The sequence below is a fragment of the Schistocerca americana genome, chromosome 3 (genome assembly GCF_021461395.2).
Source record: "Schistocerca americana isolate TAMUIC-IGC-003095 chromosome 3, iqSchAmer2.1, whole genome shotgun sequence".
In the NCBI taxonomy this organism is placed as follows: domain Eukaryota; kingdom Metazoa; phylum Arthropoda; class Insecta; order Orthoptera; family Acrididae; genus Schistocerca; species Schistocerca americana.
In genome coordinates, this window is record NC_060121.1 from 518849951 (window position 1) to 518872576 (window position 22626).

General features: G+C 43.6%; 1 protein-coding gene across 1 annotated transcript in view; it reads right to left on the reverse strand.

The window, feature by feature from the left end:
- The window catches only part of LOC124606990 (serine/threonine-protein kinase 32A), a 591434-nt gene extending 577631 nt beyond the window's left edge, over positions 1-13803 (reverse strand). The window contains exon 1 of the mRNA XM_047139129.1: positions 13691-13803. Within this exon, the coding sequence (XP_046995085.1) occupies positions 13691-13745 (55 nt within the window). The 5' untranslated portion in view covers positions 13746-13803. The remainder of the gene's footprint in view (positions 1-13690) is intronic.
- Positions 13804-22626: the final 8823 nt, after the last annotated feature.

Here is a 22626-nt window from a genome sequence, read left to right on the forward strand (position 1 = left end):
GGTGTATATAGAGCAGTGATATGTAAATGTATTCTGCATAGATCCTAAGAGTTCTAAAATTTTTGTGACTTTCATCACGTATGTTTCTGTGCTCAAAGGCAGCAACTCGCCGGCTGTCATTTTTATGACTCTCCCTGTATACATTTCTTTCCACGCCCCACACCTCTGGTCATAGATGTATTCATGCGTTCATGAAATTCATAGTGCTCTCACTGCACTGGGGAACCACAATAAATCATTAGTACAAACATTTGATTGAGATTTCAGACTTACCTTAATGAATTCCTTAAGTTTGTCCACCAAAGCGTTGCATGCTTCTGATACCAAGTGTCATACCGGTGAGAAGTGCAATTTAAAGACGTACATCAAACATTCGTACTATCAGAAACAGAAGGCTGATCTTCAGTCTGGTTGTAACCAGTATACAGTCTGCCATATTGATACTTACCTTTTCAGTTCTCGGAGTAATTGCTTTTAGAATATATAAATCATAATGGGCCGACACGTTGATGAAATTCAAAAGTTTCAATTTTGGTATATGTACAGCAACTAAGGAAAAAAAAAATGGTTTTCCCATCTGAACAGCCGCTCTCCGTCCAACTATCTGCTTTCGACCATTTAGCTGCTTGTAAACATTTATGAAGGGAAATGTAAATGTATTTCCGCAACCGCTGCGGAGCAGCAATCGCCGGCAATTTGACGGACGGCACTAAGAGGCTATATTGCTGGCAATATGCAATTTCTATGACTTAGGTAAAGGACGCATGTGAGAATGACAGCAGTAGAAACATGCAGAACGTCTCTCATGTGCTGAGGTCATTTCATTGCAAAATTGTACAAAATATTTAGTGGTCGCGTATGGCGACGCTTTAGTCGTACAAACAACTTCTACATAGGAATCATCACGGACTTCACAGTACCATGGATGTGTGTGATGTCCTTAGGTTAGTTAGGATGTCCTTAGGTTAGTTAAGTTTAAGTAGTTCTAAGTTCTAGGGGACTGATGACCTCAGAAGGTAAGTCCCATAGTGCTCAGAGCCATTTGAAGCCATTTCACAGCACCTACGGTGCGAAATTTACAAATTTGAATGCTCTATATAAAAAGACAGCTTCTAAGACCTCCCTTAGGTCAGAGATGATGAATCTTTGTACCTCTAAGTGTCATTTTTCTCCAAAGAAATATTTCATTAGGTCGTGGTGACCCATCAAACTAATTGTAGAGCTAAATTTTGTTACCGCATACTACTATTCTTTTTTTGCTTATTTTGTGCATGTTTAAAATACGACAGTGCAGGAATGAATGCATATTTTCAGATCTGATAGTGCTTAGGACTTATGGCTCTAACGATTAATAAAAAACAAACTAAATACTTCAATATTAATACTCCATTTGCAATACGAAATAGACCTTTCATAGTCCGATCATAAAATAAACATTTCTAGTCCACCTAAATAAAAAGAAATTAATGTGACTTCTGCTGTTGCAATTTCGATTTACATTACATCAGGTGCATAGTTTGTAACTTTTGGCCGAATTCCAGCTGAGTTCAAATCATCTGACTATTGGTTTCTTAGCGAATATTTAATTTTAATGATTTCAGGAAATAATGACTCGCATGCGTCGGTAGATGAAAATACTATCAAGATAACAAGCGCCATGTTTTACAGACAGCTATACCGATCTGGAACTGAATTCTGAATTTCCGCAGTTTTACTGTCGGCATTTTTGCTCCTATTGCCTGGTAATCCTCATAATTCGTTTACTTCCAATGCTTTTCTTCCTTCGATGGATGTTTCAGTGCAAATTGAATTAGTCTGCAAATCAAACAGGTGAGTTTCACTTTCTTCAGTTTTCAACCAGTCAAGTATAGACAAGTTCGGTGCATCCATTCAAGTCACATCTCGACACAAAATAAATTTTGGTGCTTCCGACAGCTATTCGAATTGAGAAAATCTCAATGAAAATTCTTCGATTGAAGAATGTACTATCGACGAAAGTTTCGCAGTAACTTTTTCTTCGTGTGCCTATCCGGATAAATCCAAATCTCTGGCATTTTTTTTTTCAGGTTTGGGAGATACTTGTAGTCTTTGGAAGCAATATCCTTATTAAAAACTTGCAGTTAAGCCTCAAAAGCGCGAATAAGATGTATCATAACAATACCTGTTTTGTTTGAGCCTCGAAGCATTATGGTCGAATAATTGAAATGATGGGAAATGGCCGTAATAAATATCAATTTTGAAAACCACTTAATATCCATAAAATGTAAGTATTGCACAATTTTTCCCTCATTTTGTAAAAACAGCCTGGTTTCTTCCAAATAACCCACAATTCATTGAAATACGTTGCCGCAGCTCAACCAGCGACCATTGTTGTACATCAGTAAGCCTTTATACACCGACATGACTTTATCTGACAACGCTTCGAACTTTCTTTTATTAGAAGCTTACGACGATATAAGGTTTACTATTTTTTTATCAAGGGAACCAAAACCACCCTTTCCACACAAGGGTGGTTGTAGTAGGATGCAGTTGGGATCAAGAGTAGAATGTCCAGTGCGTGCTTGAAATAAATTAGTAAATCCTTTGCTTTCGTCAACCATATTTGGAGCACCATTAGTCGTTACCGAATCAATTTTGCTTAAAATTATTTCCTTTAAGTAAGGGAACTTTTAACAGCCGTACAAACATCTCTGCTCTTAGTAGTAGCTGGTAACAATAGTATTGCAATCAATTCTTCTTTGATCCCATTTCAAATATTGAGAGAACTCAGCTAATTGGGAAGATTTAGCTACAACTGTACTTTCTCAAGACACAACTAAATATAAGGAGAGGACATTTTCCGCTATTCTTACAATTCTGTCGTTGATTCTGTTTCTAGATAAAGGACGACCATCTCTGTTGCCCTCAATTATCTTACCTTTATTTTCAGAAACTGATGGGGCACATGCCAACCAGGCTTCCTTAAAAAATTCCCCGTCGCCAAAGTGTTGACCATGCCGGGCAACAGAATTAGCACCGAGAAACGTCTGGCACTGGTCCGCCAATCCTTGATAAAATACTTAATCATGGATATCGATGCTCATTCCTATGTTTAATAGCACATGCAACGAATTGCTTTTTCTCTGATTCGCTTTTTTTACAAAGAGGTTTGTAATTTGTTTCAAAGTGCTGTCTTACAGCCGATGTTCTGCATATTACTGTCCCACAACAAAACAAACCACTTTACTGGCTTTATTAACCATCCCACATTTCTCAGTCCACCAAGTTCGAAATTCTCTGTTACATTTACCTAGAATTTTTCGTTCCTTTGCCAAACTACCCAAGTTCCATAACCTCACACGTTTAAAATGGTACTAACTATGTGTAATTGCGCCACAAGAAGTAAGCGTGCAACAAACAAAATCTAACTGGTGAACCCTGTTTCGCCGCGACAATTTGTCAGTACGGTGACTGTCGGCAGACGTCTGAAATCATCGTTGGTAGAGCAGGTACCGACTTACGCCATCAAACAGCGTATAACGGTGCGTTATTACTAACGCATTTGAGGACGCCATGACTCGCAACGTGGGATTGTGCGAAGATATTTCGTCTACCACTTCTAAGACGCATCGGTATAGACAGCACTTTCACGATGTACTTGATTCTATCACTTAAAATACAAATAAATTATTGGTATCAGGTGTACCTACCTAAATTCCTCATTTAACATATTGGTGACAAAACACGAGCCTGGCTCGGGCCAAAACTTCCAGTTAAAAAGCCGCTCTCGGGCACATTTCGGGCCGCGAGTTTTTCGACGCGCGAGCCATCTACCGTTGGAAAACTCGACACATTTCGTATGAGAATAATGCACTGACGTCTGGTTATCTGCCAATTGACTGATGCTGCCCTCTGTTGTCCATATCTAGACTTATTTCAAAAGAAACATTAGCGAACGAAACAGCTGCTGTCGCGAATGGCTGAGCTAATAACATTTGACATAATTTTGTGCACGTACGCATTAGGTTTCGCAGTTCGCGGTAATTTTGTTTCAGATACGTCATATTTGTTGAGTGTTCAGGAAATTTTGGAAGCTCATGCGGATGAAATTGTTCAATAACTGACGTCTAATTTTTTTCTTGGCAGGGTAATGATACTTTCAGTCAAAATTATTTTAAAATTTGTAATCGATCAAAGAACTAAAGCAAATATGAGAAATAAATCTTGAAGCTTGGCCCTGGTGGAGTGTGTATTACTCTTGACAATACATAATTACTTGCGTGCCACTAACGCTTGAAATAACTGCATAAATGGCCCAATATTCTTCGAAGTAGCTGGTCTTGAAAGTGTGAATGCCGTGCCCATGTAATACACATCAAAAAAAGTTTTTTTTGCATCACCCCGGTTCCCGGAACTACTGAAGACAGACGTTGACTGTGGATAACATATCACAGACACAGTCCCATTGACTGTTCAGAGACGTGACTAAACCCGCCCAAAGACGTAAACAACCATGCATGAGCAGCGCCTATTAGACGGGAGGGGGTCCGACAGCCGATCAGTTCCAGTTATTCCACTAGGAAGGAGGTACACGGCTCGTGTTGTCTGTAGTTCAAGCATGAATAGACGGTCAATACCGCGGTTCGATCGCGTCCGCATTGTTACTTTGTGCCAGGAAGCACTCTCAACAAGGGAGGTATACAGGCGTCTCGGAGTGAACCAAAGCGATGTTGTTCGGACATGGAGGAGATACAGAGAGACAGGAACTTCGATGACATGCCTCGCTCAGGCCGCCTAAGGGCTACTGCTGTAATGGATGACCGCTACCTACGGATTATGGCTGGAGGAAACCTGACAGCAACGCCACCATGTTGAACAATGCTCTTCGTGCTACCACAGGACGTCGTGTTACGACTCAAACTGTGCGCAATGGGCTGCACGATGCGCATCTTCACTCCCGAGGTCCATGGCGAGGTCCATCTTTGCAACCGCGACACCATGCATCGTGGTACAGATGCGCGCAGCAACATGCCGATGAGTGTCGCATATTTTATCAGCCAGACAATCGTCGGAGACGTGTTTGGAGTCAACCCAGTCAGGCTGAACGCCTTAGACACACTGTCCAGCAAGTGCAGCAAGGTGGAGGTTCCCTGCTGTTTTGGGGTGGCATTATGTGGGGCCGACTTACGCCGCTGGTGGTCATGGAAGGCGTCGTAACGGCTTTACGATAAGTGAATGCCGTCCTCCGCCCGATAATGCAACCATATCGGCGGTATTGGCGAGGTATTTGTCTCCATGGACGACAAGTCGCACTCCCATCGTGCACATCTTGTGAATGACTTGCTTCAGGATAACGACGTCGCTCGACCAGAGTGGCCCTCATGTTCTCCAGACATGAATCCAATCGAACGTGCCTGGGATAGGTTAAAAAGGACTGTTTATGGACGACGTGACCCACCAACCACTCTGAGGGATCTACGCCGAATCGCCGTTGAGGAGTGGGAAAATCTGGACCGACAGTGGCTTGATGAACTTGTGGACAGTATGCCACGACGAATAAAGGCATGCATCAATGCAAGAGAACGTGCTAAACACTCGGAACCGAGGTGATGCAAAACATTGTTTGATGTGTGTAATTGGTCACGTACCACTAATGGTAGCCGTGCTAACCGTACGCCTTCCCTGCCTTAGGTAGATATGCGGAATGTCGTCGACAGTTGTAAGGCCAGGTATTTACTGTGAGAGAGGAATGGGTTTTCAGACATCTGTACGCAGGGAATGAAAATGCTGTGTCCAGTAGTCGCTGACGGAAGTGCTTGTGGCAGTTCAGCGGCGAACTGGCCGCGTATGTTCACAAAACTTTTAACCATGTTCTGCGGAAAGTGTTACTCTAACTGCTGTAGGCGGACTTCAGTGCTTATTTTCATCTAACGGTTGCACGAGTTCTGAGCACTAAAGGCCGGTCTAGTACTCGCCGAAGGATTAGGACTTATTTTAAACGCCATAATGGAGTAGCTTGTGAAATTTGGCATTAGGCACAGCTGTGCCCGCCTTTAACTATTCACCAGTACAATGTTATAGCCTGAGCATAATCGTCGAATAGACTGCGAACTTTATGCGAAGATTTTGGCCAGTCCCTAAAAGCACTCCGTCTTCAGGCCACAAGTGGCCCATCGGGACCATCCGTCCGCCGTGTCATCCTCAGTTGAGGATGCGGATAGGAGGGGCGTGTGGTCAGCATACCGCTCTCCCGGTCGTTATGATGGCTTTCTTTAACCGGAGCCGCTACTATTCGGTCGAGTAGCTCCTCAATTGGCATCACGAGGCTGAGTGCACCCCGAAAAATGGCAACAGCACATGGCGGCTGGATGGTCACCCATTCAAGTGCCGGTCATGCCCGACAGCGCTTAACTTCGGTGATCTCACGGGAACCGGTGTACCCACGGCGGCAAGGCTGTTGCCCCAGTCCTTAACTGTATTGCAATATTTTATTGCCGGATTTATCTAATTTTCGCCAACCTCTTTTTTTCCATTTGCTCTGTTTCATTAGGTGGTTCTCGTCGATTTCGCACAGTACTGTGAGTCGTGTGAACACTTTTAGCTGGGAATATACTACCGTAAACACTGCCGAACAACAGTGGCCGAGAATGTTGCCGAACATTTGGCTGGTATTTATGTGGCAGGCAATCCTGACAGGCAATAATGCTGCCCTATATGGTCGGTAATACACACGGTCGTGGCACTTTAATGTGACCATCGACCTCTGTTCGACGTCAATGTGCAATTATCACTCATAGATGGCAGGTGGCAGCACTAGTACTGGAGGGGGACGCGGGAAACGATGCACTCGTTGTTGTAATGCGGAAAAGGAGAGATTTGTCTGATATCCAAAAGGGTATGATCATTGGCATTCGGCCAAGGGTGGTAGGATTTGTAAAAACGGCTTAAGTTTGTAAACAGTTCGCTTGCCATCCTCGTTGAAATATATCGTGCATGGCAAACTGCCGATGTCCTAACCCGGTACCGAGGACTCTGTGGTGCACCACGGGACATAGATAAGAGTGATGTTTATGGGCGAACAGACGCGAAACTGTTCAGCAACTGACGATCCAGGTGAACCCAGGGGCTACCAACACTGTCTCCTCAACGACCGCTCAGAGAACATTTGCTGCCTACGGGCACCTGCAGCTGTCGCCTTGTTAATGCACCCATGCTCACTACTGTTCGTCAGTGACGAAAGCAACTAGCAAGTAGTGATAGGTGGTCTTTCCAGATGAATCACGTTTTATGCTCCATTGTAGAGACGGCTAATGAAGCGTACGGCTTGAAACTTCTGAAAGCAAACACTATGGAAAAATCGTCGGAATGGTGCAGGCCAGAGGAGGGAATGTTTCCGAGGCATTTCCTGAGTGATCTCTGAAAGGCGCAATGGATCAACACAAGTATGCATTTATCCTTGTGGACCATGTCCACCCCTAAATGCAGTTTCTTATTCCCCCGTACGACGGCATCTACCAGCAGGACAATGCGACGTGTTGTGCAGCTGGCAGTTTTCAAGCGTGGTTCGAGAAACACCATGCTAAGTTTACGTCACTCCTCTAGCCACCAGACTCCGCGAATTTACGTCCAATTGAGAATTCGTGGAAACATCTTTATCGGGCTATTCGCACGGTGGATCTTCAACCGAGAAGCCTATCGCAGCTGGCCACAGCACTGGAGTCGGCACGGCTCCACATCCCTGTTTTGTTTTTTTTTTGTTTTTTTTCCTACATCTCATTTTGTTCGATTTCGTTCGTTGTATCTGTTCGGGGCGGACGTCGCAAGACACCCGTTTCGTTTCGCCGCTGATCCATTAACTCAGTTTTTTTTTTCTTTTTTACTACAGAGGGCAGCTAACCCTCTGACCTGACACGCTGAGTTACCGTGCCGTCACCCCTGTCGGTACCTCAGAACCTCACTGACTCTTCATGTGCCTATAGCACCGGTCTGCGCTTCAGATGGTGGTTATTAAAGCTTCTGCAAGATGGTCATATTAAAGTAACTGGACAGTGCAGAATCAACGGACATGCCATCAAATGGGTCGCCATTATATACTGAGATAAAAGAAGTTGATGACAATGAATCCCACACGATTTTAAAAACCTTAAGTCGGCTGTGGAAAAAAGAACGAGCGATCTGAACGTAATCTAAGGATTATTTGAATCATCCCCTTTGCAGACGACTTTTGATGCGAGGAATGTATTTTTTTGCGTTTTGCTGATCTGTCTTTCCTGAAAGATAACTTGGCTTATGAACCACTTATTTCTCAAGTGTTTTACAGTTTATCCGATAGAACTAACAGATGATCATAGCACAACACAGGAAATGTCGTTGAATAAGAATTTTTGCAAGAGCGGTTCACGTATTTCTGCGCGGCTTGTTATGAGAGAAATACGACAAAAGCACTCTCTGCCCTCTCCTTCTTGGCCGGCGGAAATCAAAGATCATTATATATACACTCCTGGAAATTGAAATAAGAACACCGTGAATTCATTGTCCCAGGAAGGGGAAACTTTATTGACACATTCCTGGGGTCAGATACATCACATGATCACACTGACAGAACCACAGGCATATAGACACAGGCAACAGAGCATGCACAATGTCGGCACTAGTACAGTGTATATCCACCTTTCGCAGCAATGCAGGCTGCTATTCTCCCATGGAGACGATCGTAGAGATGCTGGATGTAGTCCTGTGGAACGGCTTGCCATGCCATTTCCACCTGGCGCCTCAGTTGGACCAGCGTTCGTGCTGGACGTGCAGACCGCGTGAGACGACGCTTCATCCAGTCCCAAACATGCTCAATGGGGGACAGATCCGGAGATCTTGCTGGCCAGGGTAGTTGACTTACACCTTCTAGAGCACGTTGGGTGGCACGGGATACATGCGGACGTGCATTGTCCTGTTGGAACAGCAAGTTCCCTTGCCGGTCTAGGAATGGTAGAACGATGGGTTCGATGACGGTTTGGATGTACCGTGCACTATTCAGTGTCCCCTCGACGATCACCAGTGGTGTACGGCCAGTGTAGGAGATCGCTCCCCATACCATGATGCCGGGTGTTGGCCCTCACCGGCCATTTGACCATCTTCTTCTGGGCGCATGCTCAAACAGTGCGCGAGCTCTTATGGGAACTGGCAGTAAAGCCGCGAGTAATGTGTATAATGGGCAGGGGCACTATGAATATAGTGCGGGAAAAGATGCGAATGTGGATCTCACGGGAGGCGTGCCAAGGATGAAGCCCTGCTGTCGCACTATCGTCTGTGTCCTCGGTGGCTCAGGTGGATAGAGCGTCTGCCATGTAAACAGGAGATCCCGGGTTCGAGTCCCGGTCAGGGCACACGTTTTCAACCGTCCCCATTGACTTATATCAACGCCTGTATGCAGCTAAGGGTATTCATTTAATTGAAAGATCATTCTGACTCGCGACAGCAGTCTGTGACGACTTTGTTAGGTTTGACGGTGCCGTGAAGAGGGTCCTCATGTAACGTGTAATCTTGGTTTCGCATGCACTCCTTGCCAAAGGCACGAAGTTCAGTGCGGTCACAGAACCACATACGTTCCCCACAGCATTTACGTTCATAGTACAAAATGCAACACCGCTTCCTTTTCTAGAAACACTGGGCATAGCCATAACATCTGTTTCCCTCAAGGTTAGCAGTAAGTTATTTATGTAGACTAAATACAAATCTGACTTTCATTAAACTTAGAATCAGCGCTTTGCATTTCAAATTGCCAATATTATGAATCATCACCAACAATAACCATTTGCAACTCGTCTGTTCTTTTCCATTCTGTCCAGCTGGTGCTAATGTTCTTAAATGAACGATTATTCGAAAACAAGCAAAGATCCACTGGATCCATTTACAAACTGGAGACCGCATGTGGTAGAGTTACCATTCCAAGTAACAGATTTTTATAGTGGTATATTGTAATTTTGGCACCGCAATTACTTAACGATAGAGTGAAAGAAACATGGACTTCAAATATTCAGTTGTGTTGTTTAATTATGCAAAAATCGAATTAAGAAACGAGATAAAAGTTCTGCAGCAAAACTTCCAGGCAGATTCCTTGAAGTCACTGGAGGTGCTCATTGGAAAGATTTAATGGTTTTCCTTGAGGAGAGCTCAAATACTCACTTTTATCCTATCTACTGAATTTCTGGGAATAGCGAATGTAGGTAAAAGGAACAAAATTCTATTGCCCATTCCAGACAGTGGCTCACAGCTGCTGATAGTCTACGAGTATTTGAAAGCTGTGCCTTTCTACTCTCGACTTTGGGAACAATTTGCAGGCCACACCGATTAGCATGCCAATTGTACTTGACATACGAGCCAATATTTGGAAACACAGGACATCCACTAATTACTCTCTCCCGCAATCATAATAGACATGGACTGTTTGTTAACAGGCCGCATTTGTTTTTGTGTTTTCACATCCTTTTATCACGACTGCAAATTGTTCATAAATTATTTACCTACAAATATTCAAGGTAGCAAAGTTGCTACTCTGTAGTGACACAAGCAACAAATTGCGTTAATACGTTTCTTTCTACCAACACTTAACCAACATTAATTGTGGGTGTATTACTAAACAAAACGGTACAAGAACTCAAAACTCAAAGGAACTCTTTGAGAGTGGCCGTTTATATTCCTCGAATATACTATTTTTCTACTGATGGAATTCCATGTATTTTGTTGTAGATTGTTCTTTGCATATCAGTTTAGTTTCAGACCGTGGTAGAAGAACATTTCAATAAGTATTTCGGTGGTACTGTGTTTTAACTAAGAAAACAGTGGACTGATGGCTGCATTCAGCTGATTCTCCGTATGTACGTGAACCTGATTCAGGTCTACAACGAGAGATCAACATCGTAATTTACGATTTGTCAGTATGTTTAGGGCGGGATTCGCTAGTCCAAAATAATATCTTTCGGGTGAGAATAAAACATGGTGTTCACCTGACTACTTAAATAAAAATATTTCTTCACGCAACGCCAACGTAAACCACCTCTTTATTTAATTCCGTTAGTGATGGATTTCGTTAACAGCATCTGACTCCAAATATTACGGTATGGCTTCATCGCGATTATGATGTAACTTGAATTGGCATTACTTTATTGTTAATAACAAATCCAACAAGGATTGAATCTGCACGTATAAAAACAACGACCAGGAACAGCTCGGAAATTGTGATGTAGAGGCACAAACCGAGGTTAATCTTATTCAGTAAGGACTGTTTTCAGGCGCTCTAAGAATTGTAGTTATAGTGTCGTAACATAGTGGTCTAGAGGTCCGTTAATCAACGACAAATAGTAATGTCTTCCTGCTCAAGCGTGGTGAAACACACGTCTACAATATCTCGTGAGAGTAACACCTTCTCTTTAGGAAGTTTCCGCACGTTTTCGTCCTTTTAGATAAATGTCCATATTAGCAAAAAACAAAAAAAGTAATCAACTGGAATTTATTATCAAATACAATTAATCCTTTCAGACTCTCTGGCTACAACTGTGTACATTAACTTTTACAGTGTCTCAGCTCGAACAGAAGTATTTCTCCTCAATGGAAACCTGAGGTATACATTTGTGAATGTTGATACTCTTCATCATGCGCAAATGTTGCCAACTGTTCTCCATCACTATGAAAATGTCAGTAAGTCAATGTAGCATTGTGCAGTAGCTTGTCGTTGGTTCGCTATATTTCATTGTATAGTTGAATATTGTAATTATTATTTTCCATGATAATTATTGATGATCATTTTACTACTTATTACAATACAGAATTTCATAATTAATTATTGTAGCTCATAAAATGTAGCCAAGTATACTAAGTATATTTTGAAAACAGGTACATATTTTTGTATAAATCTTGTAGCTAAAATCATTAAAAATCACTTAAGAGCATTACCATACAAAGAAAACTTTTCCTTCCTCCACCAAAAATTAGAGGATGAAAGGGTTAATAGTTACATTAAGTGCCCATGGTATTTAGATTTGTGAATGATGTGTAATAGACAAAGGGAAATTTCACACTAGGTGTACGTCGGCGATTGCCTAATAGCCTTCCTTCGAGGTACTGCTACATAAAATCTAGAAGACAGAAAAGTAAGGTATTTACGCAAAAATACCGTTTCTCAATTGAAGTCTTAGTTTCGTAGCTACGCTTACGAGAACAGATCGAATTTCCTATGTTCAATATATCTTAACCCATCTTCGTATTCGAATACTCTTCAACACTCCTAATGATGGTTTGTAATGCCTACATGCGTCTCACACGTTCAAGTTAGCAAGACACATTGTTATACAGCGTTAAGAACAATTATAATCGAATGTAGGATTTACAGTGTTCCTTCACTTAACCTTTTTTTCATAAAAGTAGAACTGTAATTACACACAGATCTGTTAGCAAAAATTTAAATCACGCAGACGAACGTAATTGTAACCTTGGAACTTTTAAGAGAGGGTATCTACATAATATACTAAGTAGTCAAAATATTGAAAAACTCATTTTATTTGCCTTCTTCCCTGTTTTATAACGACGAAGAAGTTGAGTGTTCAACTAACATCATGTGAGATCTGCAACAGCTGACCACGCGTATTTCATTATAATTTACAAAAGAAAAGTGGACGCATAGAATACATAGCTTTATCTCTGGTTTCGTCCTCTTACGGACATCATCAGACGTCGTCTTTGGTACTGCACATTGTATTCTTATCAGCTACATCACGTTAACAGTTCAAAAATGATTCAAATGGCTCTAAGCACTATGGGACATAACATCTGAGGTCATCGGACCCCTAGACTTACAACTACTTAAACCTAACTAATCTAAGGACATCACAAACATCCATGCTCGACGCAGGATTCGAACCTGCGACCGTATCAACCACGTGGTTCCAGACTGAAGCGCCTAGAACCGCTCGGCCACAGAAGTAATTAGGTACTTAGTCATTTACATGTTTTAATAATAACATCTCGATATAATGTGGAACATGTCAATCCATGTAACAGTGTAATACATATCATTAGCGGGAACGTGGCTACATTCTGACGGTTTATATGACTGGTTTTTACATTGATTGTAATTTACCAAGTGAAACATTCGCTCGCAAATTCTATCCAATCACGCATTCACTTCTGTGTAAAAGGAATTGTCAAATAAAGATGGTTTAAAATTTGTTTCAAAACTGTTTCCTTTGGATAATAATGCATTTAGCTTTCGGAGGCGGTGGTAAAATATTGTTGTGGTTACATGGTTTGCCCCCTCCCCCTTCTGTGGAACAGGGAACTTACGTGGTGAATACTGAAGGTCATTTCTGTTTCTATTTTTTAATACTACTATTCTAAAATGTAATTCAAGTTATGAAGAGTTCATTACAAAAAGATATGCAGTTTACTGTGAACATTGTGTACATTAAGCGTTAAGAAAATTAACGACATCCGACGACGGTCCCTAAAATTATCGATGGTTGGTGACTTCCCTGTAAAATACGTTGCATCGACTTTGACATGGTCGCGTTACATAGATATTGCCACAAATGGCAGGAAATTACGGTGAAAGATAAAGCACGAGGAAACGCGGAGAACGCGTAACAATGACCTTGACGCGTTTGTGGACGTGGTGCGGCCGCGCTGCAGCCTCTGGACTACATTAAGCAGAGAGAGCACCCACCTTCCTGGTCAGCGGGGCCCCGCGAGCAGGCGCGCGCCGACTGGTGAGCGCCCATGGTGTGTGGCCACAGCTGGCCGCATCCCCGGCCGCCGACACTGTGCCGTCGCCGCCGACGTGCCGCGCTCCCAAAACAAACACCGGTCGCGCACTGCGCACGCGCACAACCGCCGCCGCCGCCTATGACGTCACGACCGCCTGAAGGCGCGGCGCACGCGACACCGGCGGGGACGACTGGCGGGGATGTGCCCCTCGCAGCCGCTACTGTTTCCGCTACATCTGCATTAGCACGGGGCCGGCCGCTTAGGTGAACTCGCGGCAGTAGGCTGCACAGAATTACTGAGAAAGCTACTTCCGGGGGATAAAATGCTGTCGAAGAAGTAAAGGAATCCATTAATGAATGTGATTAATAACTGTTGTAATTTTTCGTTCCTGCCATGAGTACACCACCTCATGGCTTTAATGAGTTTCCTAAAATAATCAACTTTTATCGTACTGACTCCTTTTGAACTCAGATTTAGCCGATTTCGTATACTGGTAAATGCACTACTGGCCATTAAAATTGGTACACCATGAAGATGGCGTCCTAGAGACGCGAAATTTAACCGACAGGAAGATTCTGTGATATGCAAATGATTAGCTTTTCAGGCGACACCTACAACGTGCTGACATGAGGAAAGTCTCCAACCGATTTCTCTTACACAAAACAGCAGTTGAGCGGCGTTGCCTGGTAAAACGTTGTTGTGATGCCTCGTGTAAGGAGGAGAAGTGCGTACCATCACGTTTCCGACTTTAATAAAGGTCGTATTGTAGCCTATCGCTATTGCGGTTTATCGTATCGCGACATTGCTGCTAGCGTTGGTCGAGATCTAAAGACTGTTAGCAGAATACGGAATCGGTGGGTTCAGGGGGGTAATACGGAACGCTGTGCTGGATCCCAACAGCCTCGTATCACTAGCAGTCGAGATGACAGGCATCTTATCCGCATGGCTGTAACGGATCGTGCAGCCACGTCTCTATCCCTGAGTCAACAGATGGGGACGTTTGCAAGACAACAACCATCTGCACGAACAGTTCGACGACGTTTGCAGCAGCATGGACTACCAGCTCGGAGACCGTGGCTGCGGTTACCCTTGACGCTGCATCAGAGACAGGAGCCTACGGTCGCAGGTTCGAATCCTGCCTCGGGCATGGATGTGTGTGATGTCCTTAGGTTAGGTAGGTTTAATTAGTTCTAAGTTCTAGGCGACTGATGACCCCAGAAGTTAAGTCGCATAGTGCTCAGAGCCATTTGAACCATTTGAACAGACAGGAGCGCCTGGGATGGTGTACTCAACGACGAACCTGGGTCCACGAATGGCAAAACATCATTTTTTCGGATGAATCCATGTTCTGTTTACAGCATCATGATGGTCGCATCCGTGTTTGGCGACATCGCGGTGGAAGCACATTGGAAGCGTGTATTCGTCATCGTCATACTGGCGTTATCACCGCGCCTGATGATATGGGTCTCGGTCACCTCTTGTTCACACTGACGGCACTTTGAACAGTGGACGTTAAATTTCAGATGTGTTGCGACCCGTGGCTCTACCCTTCATTCGATCCCTGCGAAACCCTACATTTCAGCAGGAAAATGCACGACTGCATGATGCACGTCCTGTACGGGCCTTTCTGAATACAGAAAATGTTCGACTGCTGCCCTGGCCAGCACCTTCTCCAGATCTCTCATCAAATGAAAACGTCTGGTCAATGGTGCGAGCAACTGGCTGGTCACAATACGCCAGTCACTACTCCTGATGAACTGTGATATCGTGTTGGAGCTGCATGGGCAGCTGTACCTGTACATGACATCCAAGATCTCTTTGACTCAATGTCCAGGCGTATCAAGGCCGTTATTTCGGCCTGAGGTTGTTGCACTGGGTACTGATTTCTCAGGATCTATGCACCCAAACTGAGTGAAAGTGTGCCGGCCGCGGTGGTCTCGCGGTTCTAGGCGCGCAGTCCGGAACCATGCGACTGCTACGGTCGAAGGTTCGAATCCTGCCTCGGTCATGGATGTGTGTGATGTCCTTAGGTTAGTTAGGTTTAAGTAGTTCTAAGTTCTAGGGGACTGATAACCACAGCAGTTGAGTCCCATAGTGCTGAGAGCCATTTTTTTGAGTGAAAGTGTAATCACATGTCAGATCTAGTATAATATATTTTTCCAATTAATACCCGTTTATCATCTGCATTTCTTCTTGGTGTAGCAATTTTAATAGCCAGTAGTGTATTAACTTTTACCAAAAGGAACAGCATGTCACTGTCGAGAGGCCGTTGACTATCATTTTTCTAATACAGTTTTGTCATTAAATCTCTCTATGAAGATACTATCGATGGTTGTTTTTCAGCAACTAGCAACCGCAATTCTGAAGCTTACGTAAGAATTACGTTGAATGATAATCTTACTGACATCACAGAATGGCAGACCCGATCTGCTCTTACGGTCTGACAATTCGCCACGTGGAACCAATAGGCTTTCATTAAGATGGAAGTGCAAAGATAAAACAAGAACATAAAAATATGGCGTCCCAAAACGGATACAAACTGAGCACTTGGAATGTCTCCATGCTGCTGCAAATCTTTCAGGTCACTTTATGCAGTATCTCTGACATTACTATGGTCTGGCCTACCAACAACAACCGCAGTATCTTGCTTGGTGAAATCTTCACAAATTGGTGTTAATAGACCCTGGATCAATGCAGACGGTGTCTCTTCATCGACGAGTTTAGGTTGTCGTATGACACTACTCAGCTGGAGACCCCGTGCGGGTTAGATTTGCGTCTCGAGCAACACCTGCTACTGACACCACTTCGGCAACTCGCGCGTTGATGAAGATGACATAAAAAGATAAAGACAGCACAAAAAACCAGTGACCCATGCGGAGAAAATCGAATCCAAGGCTGTAGCGTATAGAGGCGGCAACGCTAACAACTGGACTACGAGCTGCAGACTGACGCTTGATGATTATCATTGGGCTGGGCAAGTACATATGCACCTCTTGGACAACAAATCAACTCCCGTCGGTTGAATGGAAATGAGAATCAGATATGTTTTGAGTCACGATCATGTACGTATGTTGACTATCAAGACTAATTTGAGGGTTATGCACCATCGAATAAGATCCTCAACAAAATGGAATGACCTGTGGTATATACTGACATTAACTCGATCGAGCATTTCCCTCTGACCGGTTTGATGGGGTCTGCGACGAATTTATCTCCTACGCCAACCTCTTCCTCTCTGAGTAGCAACTGCACCTGCGTCCTCGACTACTTGCTGGACGTATTCTAGTTTCTGTCTTTCCCTACAGTTTCTACCCTCTACAGTTCTGTCTAGTACCGTTTAGCTTATTCCCTGATGTCACAACGTATGTCTTGTCGTCCTGTCCCTTCTTCTTGTCAACGATTTCCATGTGTTCCTTTCACCGTGGATTCTGCGGACAGTCCACTATTTCCTTATCTTACTAGTCCACCTAATTTTCAACATTCTTTGTAGCCACATATCTCAGATGCTTCGATTCTCTTTTGTCTCGGTTTTCCCACTGTCCATAATTCACTTCCATGCAATGCCGTGCCGGACAGTGTGGCCGAGCGGTTCTAGGCGCTTCAGTCTGGAACCGTGCGACCGCTACAGTCGCTGGTTCGAATCCTGCCTCGGGCATGGATGAATGTGTTGTCCTTAGGTTAGTTACGCTACGGTCGCAGGTTCGAATCCTGCCTTGGGCATGGATGTGTGTGATGTCCTTAGGTTCGTTAGGTTTATTTAGTTCTAAGTTGTAGGGGCTGATGACTTCAGATGTTAAGTCCCACAGTGCTCAGAGCCATTTGAACCATTTTTTTGCAATGCCGTGCTCCAAACGTACATTTTCACAAATTTCTTTCTCGTCTTAACGCCTACACCTGATACCAGAAGTCTTCTCATGGCCAGGAATTTCCTTCTTCCTTTTGATATTCTGGTTTTTATGTACTCCTTGCTTCTTCCTTCATGGGCTATCTTTCTTCAAAAATAGAAGAATTTCGTAACACCGCCTACTTTGTGCACCAGTTTTGAAGTAAAGTTTTCGCTACTCTTATTTCTGCTACATCTCGTTACTTTCTTCTTTTTCCGGTAAGCTATAAATCCATATTCTGTACTCATTATATCATTTATTCCATTCAAAATATCCTGTAATTCTTCTTTAGTTTCACTGAGATTAGCAACGTCGTCAGCGAATGTTGTAGTGTGAATTTTGATCCCACTTTTGAACCTTTCTTTTTTTCCAACATAGGTTTTTCAATGTAAGTCCGAACAGTAGATGTGAAAGATTGGATTCCTGTCTTACTAAGGTCTTACCCGATTTTTAATTAGAGCACTCCGTTCTTGGTCATGCTGTCTTATTGTTCCCTCTTGGTTCTTGTATATTATCCATCATTCCCTATAGCCTACTTCAGTTTTTCTCAGGATTTTGTGTTTCATAAAGTCCTACAAACATACCCTCATTTGACTTTGACCATTGAATAGTGTGGACAACATAGTAATAAGCATCCCTAAGGTAAAGAAACATCTGAAATATTTGAAAGCAAACAAATCACCAGGTCCGGATGGAATCTCAATTCCATTTTACAAAGAGTATTTTACGTCGTTGTCTCCTTACTTACTTTACATTTATCGAGAAACTCTCGCCCAGCACAAAGTCCCAAGCGACTGGATAAAAGCGCAGGGGTCTCCAGTATGTAAGAAGTGTAAAAGAACGGACCCGCAAAATTACAAACCAATATCCCTAACTTCTGTTTGCTGCAGAAACCTTTAACATATTCTCAGTTCGAATACAATAAACTTGGGAAATCCATCGTGACGCTGTGTTGATGAAGGAGACACGCCGGGAGTGCCAAAGATGGCGTATTTTGTGAAACCTTAGGCCTAATGGCAGACATTTCACAGCTCGTATAGAAATTAATAGTAGCCAGATGATACATCGCAAAGAAAGATGTACATTACTATTATTTGCACGACGATTCTGATGGTATAATCAGATTTTTCAGTATCTTTATTAGTTTAAAGTTAACTATCTGACGGTAAATTATACAAGTAACGCCAGAAACAAATTTCCAAAATATAAACGCTTCATACGATTTTGTCGATCGCCATGTCTTTAGAAAGCTACTAGTGTAACCCTAAATTGGTATGAATTACAGGCATGTAACTTGAATAGTACATGAGTTACTGGAGGTCAAAGTGGCCGATTACTATCGATCGCGTCAGGTCATAAGTACTACACAGTTACACGAAAAAACGGTAGCAGGATGCTTGTGAATATATTTATTCGACTATGTCTTTGTTTATATCCGATATATACTATCAATGAAGAAATTGGTTAAATATTTACTGTGTGTTAGAAAGCACAGAGACATTAGGCTCCTGGCCTACCTTTTGCTTCTTTTCTTTTGATATAGTGAAAGTTTACCGTCTAACCTCCTTGCCTAGGGACGCCAGATGAAAGTAGATGTCGTCAAGCCCTGAATCAAAATTTCGCAACGGATAACTGGGGAGGGGAGCTTGAGAGCGCTACCTAGAGAGCGTGCCCTTTCTGTACGATACTAGACAAGGGGCTGGAGGGCTCACACGCTGATGTGTGGGTCCCTGCATTCTATATCTTTTATTTTAAATGAATTCCTTTAACTTGACTTCTTTGTGATTTTTAAGGTATGTGAAAGATTGATGTCAATTGATTACGTATTTATGTACAAATATGGCACTTCCGAACAGACTGTTTATTGTTTTGTTTTCATTTCACAGTTGAGTGTAGTGAAAAATCCTGTCGAGCAGTTTATGTCGTCGCCATACTATTATGTGATTCTGGATAAGCCAAGAGAATCAAGATTAGAACTTTGATATAGAAATCATACTAAATACAACCTTGTGTCAGAGGAACACGACAGTGTTGGAGATGTGAACAGCTTACGTAATTTCGACGCTCCAGTTGAGAGACAGAAGTCTAGTAGTACTGCGGCCCCGTCTCTGGTGCTCAATAACGGAAGGCTCGTCACTCTGAATATGCCTCGAGGACATGTCGCCGTCGTTGTTTCTCTGTAACGTCGGTGATGGAAGACGGGCTACAGCCCATGGGAACGTTGGAAACAAGTGTTCGACCATTTATAGCTTTAATTACGGCGACGCGGAAATACCTCATTTCTCTCCGCTGTGCGCAGAGATCCACCTTAATTAAATGTAGTGCAGCAGTATGCTCGCAGGGAGCTTTCTCTCAGCTCCTGACTGAACATCCTCGCAGCATGTTGTTGTCTAAGATTGCGGACAGACTAAGAGAGCTGTATTCTGTCTGGCTAGCATTTTCTGCTGCTACCTTGTTTTCTTCGCAGGAAATTAACCTTGTAAGAAACCAGATATTCTAGTGTCAACACTTGTAACGTTCTACGTCACAGTGAAAAGTCTTTACCGCGGTTAGATGTTGTATGAACGTAAAATAGTGCTTTTTCAACGTTGAATTCTTTCTGAAAAAGCGATGGAATGTGTCCCCTCATTGTGGACACTCCCAGCGGAAGCACAGGGTGCATCAACAAAAATCATCTCATTTAAAAAAGTCATAACTATGTGAGGTAACAGGCGAGATGTGGCGCCCTGGAAATATTATACGTTCGGAGTTGGGGCGGCCGCACAGCACGCTCGTCAAAGCCGCGGCCCGGCAGCAACCACGTGGTCCCGAACACCAGCTTAGGAACCGCGTGATGCCGCACAACGGCCGAGTCTCGTTTCAGATTGTATCGAGCTGATGTACGTGTACTGGCATGGAGACAACCTCATGAATCCATGGACCCAGCTTGTCAGCAGGGGACTGTTCAAGCCAGTGAAGGCTTTGTAATGTAGTGGGGTGGTGTTCAAAAAAAAAAGTTCAAATGTGTGTGAAATCTTATGGGACTTAACTGCCAAGGCCATCAGTCCCCAAGCTTATACACCACTTAACCTAAATTATCCTAAGGACAAACACACACACCCATGCCCAAGGGAGGACTCGAACCTCCGCCGGGACCAGCCGCACAGGGTGGTCTTCAGTTGGAGTGATATTGGACCCCTGATACGTCTACATACGACTCTGACAGGTGACACGTACGTAAGCATCTTGTCTGATCACCTGCATCCATTCATGTCCATTGTCCATTCCGAGGCACTTAGGCAATTGCAGCAGGACAATGCAACACCCCAAGCGTCAAAAATTGCTACAGTGTGGATCCAGGAACACTCTTACGAGTTTAAACACTTCCGCAGGCTACTAAACTCCCTAGGTATCAACATTACTGAGCATATCTGGGATGCCTTGCAACGTGCTGTTCAGAAGAGGTCTCCACCTCCTGGTAGTGTTACGGATTCATGAACAGCACTGCAGGATTCATGGTGTCAGTTCCCTTCAAATGGTTCAAATGGCTCTGAGCACTACGGGACTTATCTTTTGAGGTCATCAGTCTCCTAGAACTTAGAACTACTTAAACCTAACTAACCTAAGGACATCACACACATCCATGCCCGAGGCAGGAGTCGAACCTGCGACCATAGCGGTCGCGTGGTTCCAGACTGTAGCGCCTAGAGTCGTTCGGCCAGCTCAGTTCCTTCCAGCACTGCTTCTGACTTTGGTCGGGTCCATACCACGTCGTGTTGAGGCACATCTGAGTGCTCGCGGCTGCCCTACTCGATACTAGGCAGGTGTACCAATTTCTTTGGCTCTTCAGTGTATATACTAGTGACCTCGTTTGCTGCCAACGGAGAACCGTTTCCCGACTGCGCATTCCTCTGAACTTGTATCTTCTGTAAGCTATTTGTAACCCATTGGAGGTAGCCATTAGAACTACCCTCCACCTAGTATTACAGAATAATAATGATAATAATAACAGTAATAATAATAAAAAGATTGAAAAGTGAGAGAAAAGGAACAAATAGCAAAATAGAGCTGAGAAGGAAAGAAACATACAAAAATTCACTTCTCATGGTTAATAGGAACTCGTGATGGTGATAATGTAATCGAAATCAGTAACCATGTGTGTCAATTCTCAACCGTTAAAAAACTACATTTGTGTAAAGATATGTATCATTGCTAAGCAAATTTGTTGGGGAGATGAGAAGTGCTACATGCTTTTTTTAGTAACCTAAAATAATTTCAGGGGGTTGCTCTGGACCATTTCCATTTCAGCACTTGTGTGGCAGGTAAGGCGCTGTACACACAGTCTCCCCTTCATACTCTAAATCGGTTCTGAGGACAACTCGGCTTCGAAAAAGGAGACAAGCTGACGGTCTACTAAGCTCCGTTCCCCCCTCCCCCCCCCCTTAAATCGTCGAACTGATATCGAAAAGTTCCCCTCTTCTACGGCATGTTACATCTTTCTGCCCAAGGCACGAAGTAGTTTGTCTGCATGCTTTCCTTTGGCTGTCTGTGAGAAGACTGAAGCCATTTCATTCAAATTTCTGCTCATCGCAGACAGGATATCGTCTGCCATCAGCGAATCATTAATTGGATATTCCATAAGGACATGGTCTGGTGTACCGATGGCTCCGCGATTACAACTGGGATGCTCTTTCTTTCGAATTCTTCGTACATAATCTGGGTATGGACCACGTCCCGCCAGAAAGTGTACAACACCTGTGGTTGGTTGAACGTGTACCATCCGGTGTCTCCTCCTGACATTTGGAAATAAAGTATACGTTTGGCGAAGAGTTCTCAGGCTTTCAGTCGGGTGGCGGTGTTTTCAAAGTGCGACGTTTCGACGAGTGACATACTCGTCATCTTCTGGCGAAGTGCCAAGACTTTGCGGATGCCGGTCCCTTGATACCTGCGGCGTGCCCCCCACCAGCTGGCACGGGAGGCTGGGTCCGGCGGGCGGGCCGGAGGGGGAAGCGGGTGCGCCGTTCGTGTCTCC